This window comes from Haliotis rufescens, unplaced genomic scaffold (assembly GCF_023055435.1).
Source record: "Haliotis rufescens isolate VD_foot unplaced genomic scaffold, xgHalRufe1.0.p SCAF_113, whole genome shotgun sequence".
In the NCBI taxonomy this organism is placed as follows: domain Eukaryota; kingdom Metazoa; phylum Mollusca; class Gastropoda; order Lepetellida; family Haliotidae; genus Haliotis; species Haliotis rufescens.
Genome location: NW_025963795.1, coordinates 289,612 through 299,204, shown reverse-complemented (window position 1 = coordinate 299,204; position 9,593 = coordinate 289,612). Strand labels below are relative to the sequence as shown.

The 9,593-nt window shown below is 40.9% G+C and overlaps 1 protein-coding gene across 9 annotated transcripts in view; it reads left to right on the top strand.

Moving 5' to 3' along the window:
* Nucleotides 1–338: 338 nt before the first annotated feature.
* The window catches only part of LOC124126584 (inversin-like), a 73,959-nt gene continuing 64,704 nt past the window's right edge, over nucleotides 339–9,593 (top strand). Inside the window, exons 1-3 of one of the 9 annotated variants that reach the window (XM_048393072.1) lie at nucleotides 340–492; nucleotides 4,866–4,926; nucleotides 8,139–8,171. In XM_048393072.1, coding sequence (XP_048249029.1) covers nucleotides 4,908–4,926; nucleotides 8,139–8,171 — 52 coding nt within the window. In that variant the 5' untranslated portion in view covers nucleotides 340–492; nucleotides 4,866–4,907. Of the gene's footprint in view, nucleotides 539–4,865; nucleotides 4,927–8,138; nucleotides 8,172–9,593 lie in introns of all 9 variants that reach the window. The other 8 variants (XM_048393078.1, XM_048393074.1, XM_048393073.1 and 5 more) reach the window with 8 other exon arrangements.

Here is a 9,593-nt window from a genome sequence, read left to right as displayed (position 1 = left end):
AATGCACTGATGTATGTGTTAGATATGAATGTGAGGCAGGTAGTGACAGGTAATACACTGACGTATGAGTTAGATATGAATGTGAGGCAGGTAGTGACAGGTAATACACTGACGTATGAGTTAGATATGAATGTGAGGCTGGTAGTGACAGGTAATGCACTGACATATGAGTTAGATATGAATGTGAGGCAGGTAGTGACAGGTCATACACTGACGTATGAGTTAGATATGAATGTGAGGCAGGTAGTGACAGGTAATGCACTGACGTATGAGTTAGATATAAATGTGAGGCAGGTAGTGACAGGTAATGCACTGACGTATGAGTTAGATATGAATGTGAGGCAGGTAGTGACAGGTAACGCACTGACGTATGAGTTGCACACGGGAGCGGAGACGCGCAGCGAGTCCAGTTCAATAACGGGTTTCTCTCGACAGTGACGTGGACCTGTACAGCGCCACACAGCACACAGATGAGACACAGAGGAGACACAGGTGAGACACAGGTGAGACACAGATGAGGCTGGCAATTAGTGACCAGGTAAGGGAAACTACATTATATGTCTTGTTACATCCGACTGTGTGTGGGGCGCTTGTGTCGTAGAGTTGTAGAGGCAGGCGGTGTACTGGAGACGGGTCATAGTTTCAGTGTACATTGTTGGTATTAACCATTCACTATGTAGGACATAACAGCCAGTGGCGTCTTACAGGAATAAACAGACACATAAATATACATAGTGACTTCAACTACCAGTGAGCGTTACTCCAGTTGTATAGATCACACGTACTTCAGACATGTCCGTCAAAATAGCGACTTTAACCAACGTTTATGAAACCAGGCGAAGGTTTTCTGGAACATGTTGTCTGACCTATATTCTTATCAGCCAGTGTTACAAACAAGGCGTCCTCAGTTGTATGTATTTCTATGATTCGCTGACGGTGGAGGGAAGGAGTTATCGAGAGATGAAATATGCTCTTGCTGAATGACAGTGTACATTGGAGGGAAGGAGTTATCGAGAGATGAAATATACTCTTGCTGAATGACAGTGTACACTGGAGGGAAGGAGTTATCGAGAGATGAAATATACTCTTGCTGAATGACAGTGTACACTGGAGGGAAGGAGTTATCGAGAGATGAAATATACTCTTGCTGAATGACAGTGTACACTGGAGGGAAGGAGTTATCGAGAGATGAAATATACTAATGCTGAATGACAGTGTACACTGGAGGGAAGGAGTTATCGAGAGATGAAATATACTCTTGCTGAATGACAGTGTACACTGGAGGGAAGGAGTTATCGAGAGATAAAATATACTCTTGCTGAATGACAGTGTACACTGGAGGGAAGGAGTTATCGAGAGATGAAATATACTCTTGCTGAATGACAGTGTACAGTGGAGGGAAGGAGTTATCGAGAGATGAAATATACTCTTGCTGAATGACAGTGTACACTGGAGGGAAGGAGTTATCGAGAGATGAAATATACTCTTGCTGAATGACAGTGTACACTGGAGGGAAGGAGTTATCGAGGGATGAAATATACTCTTGCTGAATGACAGTGTACACTGGAGGGAAGGAGTTATCGAGAGATGAAATATACTCTTGCTGAATGACAGTGTACACTGGAGGGCAGGAGTTATCGAGGGATGAAATATACTCTTGCTGAATGACAGTGTACACTGGAGGGAAGGAGTTATCGAGAGATGAAATATACTCTTGCTGAATGACAGTGTACACTGGAGGGGAGGAGTTATCGAGAGATGAAATATACTCTTGCTGAATGACAGTGTACACTGGAGGGAAGGAGTTATCGAGAGATGAAATATACTCTTGCTGAATGACAGTGTACACTGGAGGGAAGGGGTTATCGAGAGATGAAATATACTCTTGCTGAATGACAGTGTACACTGGAGGGAAGGAGTTATCGAGAGATGAAATATACTCTTGCTGAATGACAGTGTACACTGGAGGGAAGGAGTTATCGAGAGATGAAATATACTCTTGCTGAATGACAGTGTACACTGGAGGGAAGGAGTTATCGAGAGATGAAATATACTCTTGCTGATGACAGTGTACACTGGAGGGAAGGAGTTATCGAGAGATGAAATATACTCTTGCTGAATGACAGTGTACACTGGAGGTAAGGAGTTATCGAGGATGAAATATACTCTTGCTGAATGACAGTGTACACTGGAGGGAAGGAGTTATCGAGAGATGAAATATACTCTTGCTGAATGACAGTGTACACTGGAGGGAAGGAGTTATCGAGAGATGAAATATACTCTTGCTGAATGACAGTGTACACTGGAGGGAAGGAGTTATCGAGAGATGAAATATACTCTTGCTGAATGACAGTGTACACTGGAGGGAAGGAATTATCGAGAGATGAAATATACTCTTGCTGAATGACAGTGTACACTGGAGGGAAGGAGTTATCGAGGGATGAAATATACTCTTGCTGAATGACAGTGTACACTGGAGGGAAGGAGTTATCGAGAGATGAAATATACTCTTGCTGAATGACAGTGTACACTGGAGGGAAGGAGTTATCGAGAGATGAAATATACTCTTGCTGAATGACAGTGTACACTTGAGGGAAGGAGTTATCGAGGGATGAAATATACTCTTGCTGAATGACAGTGTACACTTGAGGGAAGGGGTTATCGAGAGATGAAATATACTCTTGCTGAATGACAGTGTACACTGGAGGGAAGGAGTTATCGAGAGATGAAATATACTCTTGCTGAATGACAGTGTACACTGGAGGGAAGGAGTTATCGAGAGATGAAATATACTCTTGCTGAATGACAGTGTACACTGGAGGGAAGGAGTTATCGAGGGATGAAATATACTCTTGCTGAATGACAGTGTACAGTGGAGGGAAGGAGTTATCGAGAGATGAAATATACTCTTGCTGAATGACAGTGTACACTGGAGGGAAGGAGTTATCGTGAGATGAAATATACTCTTGCTGAATGACAGTGTACACTGGAGGGAAGGAGTTATCGAGAGATGAAATATACTCTTGCCGAATGACAGTGTACACTGGAGGGAAGGAGTTATCGAGAGATGAAATATACTCTTGCTGAATGACAGTATACACTGGAGCGAAGGAGTTATCGAGGGATGAAATATACTCTTGCTGAATGATAGTGTTCACTGGAGGGAAGGAGTTATCGTGAGATGAAATATACTCTTGCTGAATGACAGTGTACAGTGGAGGGAAGGAGTTATCGAGAGATGAAATATACCATTGCTGAATGACAGTGTACACTGGAGGGAAGGAGTTATCGAGAGATGAAATATACTCTTGCTGAATGACAGTGTACACTGGAGGGGAGGAGTTATCGAGAGATGAAATATACTCTTGCTGAACGACAGTGTACACTGGAGGGAAGGAGTTATCGAGATATGAAATATACTCTTGCTGAATGATAGTGTACACTGGAGGGAAGGAGTTATCGAGGGATGAAATATACTCTTGCTGAATGACAGTGTACACTGGAGGGAAGGAGTTATCGAGAGATGAAATATACTCTTGCTGAATGACAGTGTACACTGGAGGGAAGGAGTTATCGTGAGATGAAATATACTCTTGCTGAATGACAGTGTACACTGGAGGGAAGGAGTTATCGAGAGATGAAATATACTCTTGCCGAATGACAGTGTACACTGGAGGGAAGGAGCTATCGAGAGATGAAATATACTCTTGCTGAATTCCAAAGTCACGTGATCAACAGTTACTGCGTATTCCTGCCAGTCCTTTCCACAGTTCCCCCTTTCCTGGTCTTTATCAGGTGCAGAATATGACCTTCTGTTGTCATATATCATCAGGTGTTGACCTGTCTCTAACACAGGGGACCTTCGTGGTCTAGTGGTACAGCGTCCGCCTTGAGAGCATAATGTCCGGGGTTCGATCCCCGGCCCGTGTCATACCAAAAGATGGTACTTGTTGTTACCCTGTCTGGCGCTCGGCATTAAGGGGCCAAAACAAGGACTGGTCGGCTCGGAATCAGTAAACTGTGTCTGAGTGGGGTATTCATGGCATGGTATCTAGAATGGTGAGCTAGTACTATCAATCAGACCAGTATAAACAGCCACACACAAACACACACGCCCGCGCGTGCATGCACGTCGCAATATAATTGCAATAATCTTGTACGCGACGTTAACCCCATTTCACCTCACCACCTCACACCCATGGTACACCGTGTACCCAAGGGACCGGATGTCAAATCAATCCTTTGGTATCTACAATGTTATCATTGGTATGGCTGGCGACCCGTTTCACGGACATCACGGCAGATGACGTAAACACAACAAAGTTATGTCCCTTGCATTACAATTGGATGTGCTCGGTTAAGTTCGCTCGACAGCATGTGTGTGAGGTGGTGAGGTGAATCGAGCATGATCGAACAGTTTTAGGATCTCTAGGATAAACATGTGGACGACATTTCCAAAACGGTCGCATCGGTGACAAAAATGGTGTCCGATGCAATTCCCTATTAGACCTGTACTCGTGTTTGTTTAGGTGAACACTTGATTTGCCTTGTCGTGTGTTTTGTATGATTGGTGCCTGGGCTGGGGCAGGATACGCTCACATTTCGCGAACGCCTTCTTTCATCTCTGTTGTGTAGTGATTCAGTGACACATGCTGTTTGTACACGTGGACTGGGCTTTCAGAAAATGTCTTGTTTTGATTATGGAAGTGGGTTTGTCGCTTAGTAACCGAACAGGAAGCTTTCTGGTTTTTTTCCGTTGTTGTGTATGTTGTTTAAGGGTGCATTACTTACATCTGAACCCTTCCTGCCTTGTTGGCACAGATATCCCCACTTCCCACGGTCAAAGTATGCATCGTTATTTTCAGTCCGATCAACGCCCTTCTCACTGTGACACGTGACCTACTGACATGGCACATCATAGGTCAGGTAAGTTCTGTGATTGCTGTCTCCGTGTGATGAGTTCAAAACATAATATGACACCCAATGGCCATTTTAAATATGTGATTATTGCTTTTGTATGTGGTGTCAAGTTCCTGCTGTATTGAAGACGAATGTGACTTCCTTAACTTCAAGTAACGTACTTACATAGCAACGATAAGAGAAGTACATTGCTTCAAGTAACGTACTTACATTGCAGCTGATGAGAGAAGTACACTCTTCAAGTAACGTACTTACATAGCAGCTGATGAGAGAAGTACTTCAAGTAACGTACTTACATAGCAGCTGATGAGAGAAGTACTTCAAGTAACGTACTTACATAGCAGCTGATGAGAGAAGTACTTCAAGTAACGTACTTACATAGCAGCTGATGAGAGAAGTACTTCAAGTAACGTACTTACATAGCAGCTGATTAGAGAAGTACTTCAAGTAACGTACTTACATAGCAGCTGAGAGAAGTACTTCAAGTAACGTACTTACATTGCAGTTGATGAGAGAAGTACATTGCTTCAAGTGACGTACTTACATAGCAGCTGATGAGAGAAGTACATTGCTTCAAGTAACGTACATACATTGCAGCTGATGAGAGAAGTACATTGCTTCAAGTAACGTACTTACATAGCAGCTGAGAGAAGTACTTCAAGTAACGTTCTTACATTGCAGTTGATGAGAGAAGTACATTGCTTCAAGTGACGTACTTACATTGCAGTTGATGAGATGTACTTCAAGTAACGTACTTACATAGCAGCTGATGAGAGAAGTACTTCAAGTAACGTACATACATTGCAGCTGATGAGAGAAGTACATTGCTTCAAGTAACGTACTTACATAGCAGCTGAGAGAAGTACTTCAAGTAACGTACTTACATTGCAGTTGATGAGAGAAGTACATTGCTTCAAGTGACGTACTTACATAGCAGCTGATGAGAGAAGTACATTGCTTCAAGTAACGTACATACATTGCAGCTGATGAGAGAAGTACATTGCTTCAAGTAACGTACTTACATAGCAGCTGAGAGAAGTACTTCAAGTAACGTACTTACATTGCAGTTGATGAGAGAAGTACATTGCTTCAAGTGACGTACTTACATAGCAGCTGATGAGAGAAGTACATTGCTTCAAGTAACGTACATACATTGCAGCTGATGAGAGAAGTACATTGCTTCAAGTAACGTACTTACATAGCAGCTGAGAGAAGTACTTCAAGTAACGTACTTACATAGCAGCTGATGAGAGATGTACTTCAAGTAACGTACTTACATAGCAGCTGAGAGAAGTACTTCAAGTAACGTACTTACATAGCAGCTGATGAGAGAAGTACTTCAAGTAACGTACTTACATAGCAGCTGAGAGAAGTATTTCAAGTAACGTACTTACATAGCAGCTGATGAGAGAAGTACTTCAAGTAACGTACTAACATTGCAGCTGATGAGAGAAGTACTTCAAGTAACGTTCTTACATAGCAGCTGATGAGAGAAGTACTTCAAGTAACGTACTTACATTGCAGCTGATGAGAGAAGTACTTCAAGTAACGTACTTACATAGCAGCTGATGAGAGAAGTACTTCAAGTAACGTACTTACATAGCAGCTGAAGAGAGAAATACTTCAAGTAACGTACTTACATAGCAGCTGATGAGAGAAGTACTTCAAGTAACGTACTTACATAGCAGCTGATGAGAGAAGTACTTCAAGTAACGTACTTACATAGCAGCTGATGAGAGAAGTACTTCAAGTAACGTACTTACATAGCAGCTGATGAGAGAAGTACTTCAAGTAACTTACTTACATAGCAGCTGATGAGAGAAGTACATTGCTTCAAGTAACGTACTTACATAGCAGCTGATGAGAGAAGTACATTGCTTCAAGTAACGTACTTACATAGCAGCTGATGAGAGAAGTACTTCAAGTAACGTACTTACATAGCAGCTGATGAGAGAAGTACTTCAAGTAACATACTTACATAGCAGCTGATGAGAGAAGAACTTCAAGTAACGTACTTACATAGCAGCTGATGAGAGAAGTACTTCAAGTAACGTACTTACATAGCAGCTGATGAGGGAAGTACTTCAAGTAACGTACTTACATAGCAGCTGATGAGAGAAGTACTTCAAGTAACGTACTTACATAGCAGCTGATGAGAGAAGTACTTCAAGTAACGTACTAACATTGCAGCTGATGAGAGAAGTACTTCAAGTAACGTTCTTACATAGCAGCTGATGAGAGAAGTACTTCAAGTAACGTACTTACATTGTAGCTGATAAGAGAAGTACTTCAAGTAACGTACTTACATAGCAGCTGATAAGAGAAGTACTTCAAGTAACATACTTACATAGCAGCTGATGAGAGAAGTACTTCAAAGAACGTACTGACATAGCAGCTGGTGAGAGAAGTACTTCAAGTAACGTACTTACATAGCAGCTGATGAGAGAAGTACTTCAAGTAACGTACTTACATAGCAGCTGATGAGAGAAGTACTTCAAGTAACGAACTTTCATAGCAGCTGATTAGAGAAGTACTTCAAGTAACGTACTTACATAGCAGCTGATGAGAGAAGTACTTCAAATAACGTACTTACATAGCAGCTGGTGAGAGAAGTACTTCAAGTAACGTACTTACATAGCAGCTGATGAGAGAAGTACTTCAAGTAACGAACTTTCATAGCAGCTGATTAGAGAAGTACTTCAAGTAACGTACTTACATTGCAGCTGAAACATGATACATTATCTCATAGGTTTCGTCCATGTACGTTGTCACAGAGAAACACACACCTTTCCCCAGAATATATTAATGGAATATCTACAAGAAATGTCAATTCAACACTGGTCCTTCCCTTCTCTCCTGGGGCGGTTAATTATGTTCCGTTGCCTCCTCTGTGGATTCCTTAGGTTCGAATCCCCAGTTTCGCCATCGCGTTATCATGAATTAAACTGATAGAACCTAATCATCATTATCTATTTGTATTGGACTATTCTAATTAGTTAGCATAAGGAGAAAGGGTTCATAATTTTAAAGATGTTGAAATGGGTGTCTTTCCTTTCATTCCAATGTTTAAACATCTGCTTTTGTAACAACCTGTCAGTCTATCTTTAATTGTGTCTAATTGTGTCCAACTCCCAGTAATGAAATCCATCTATAAATGCTTGTATTGTGTGTACATCTTTCTCTGTATCTATATTGAAGGTATTCTTATTGTTTTGCAGGATCTGCCCCTATGGTGGTGTATACTCGCACTCGTAAGTTGACACTGAACTAACTTACGAATACATAGGACTAACTGCTGCTGTCTTGTGTACACACTGTGTAACTGAGGATGAACGCCATGTTATATACAATTATTCTCTTTATGCAAGTCAGCAGGAAATGTTTATCCCAAAGACAGTGAACCATCATTAGTTTTGTTTAGAAAAAACTGTCAATTATCAAACAATGATAAAATTTTGAAACTTTCTAATGTACGTGTTCTCAACAAATGTAAGTGTTATATAGGTAACCCTCAAATGGGTCGATTGGCCTTAATACCAACTGATCTGCCTGCAATAAAGACTAACTTACAGGATGCGACCTGAAGCAACAGTGTCATGACGTAACACAACAATTCGGGTATTACACCAAGCGAAGTTGTATTGGATAGTCTAGATCTTATTACCATTCAGGCATACATTGATAAACAAGCTCTGCTCTTATTTGGTAAACTGTGTCGATCTAGTTGCGACTTCTATTTCAAACAACTGTTTGTTGGCAGACTTGGGCAATACAAATGTCAACCAGACTTTGACAAAAGATGTTATAAATCTCTCTGTTTTAACATGCTGCGCCTTGTACATAAATACGATCTTTTCCATGTCTTGAATGATTACATAGATAATTGTAATGTTCCCAGTAAATGTAAATGGACTAGTCTTGTGAATGAAAAGATAAGAAATGTAGACTCTGTTAGGCTATTGAAACAAATGTGTGACCGACAGGAGCTGTTAAGATATACTGGTATCAGATCAGAAGGTCAACACAGGATTTGGCAACTTTCATTACGATGTCCTTCAAAGTTTTATGTTCTGTCTAATATGGTCAAAATAGGATGCTCCAAGATAGAATCGCGAGAATGTCATTGCGGAACTGTAGCCCATGACATAGTCAAACACATTTTTATGTCATGTACTATAAATATGCAAGAAAGAAATGAAATGTTCGAAAATATCTTTGATATCACAGAAGCGAATTCCTTTGTTGACCTTTGGTCAAATGATGATGATGTTATCATGTCTTTCCTCTTAGGCGGACTGCCTGATTGCATGAAAGACCTTGAGCTTGAGATATGGGGCGAAACTATGTTACTAGTCTCTCATTATGTTAACAAGTGGCAACACTTGTTCATACCCCCTTCACCATGACATGTAACTACTTTGTTTAGTTTTAATCTAATTCATGTATCTACAATTTATCTTATATAATGTATCTTCAGTACTGGAGGAAATAAAGACAATCTATCTATCTATCTTCAAGTAACATACTTACATAGCAGCTGATGAGAGAAGTACTTCAAATAACGTACTTACATAGCAGCTGGTGAGAGAAGTACTTCAAGTAACGTACTTACATAGCAGCTGATGTGAGAAGTACTTCAAGTAACGTACTTACATAGCAGCTGATGAGAGAAG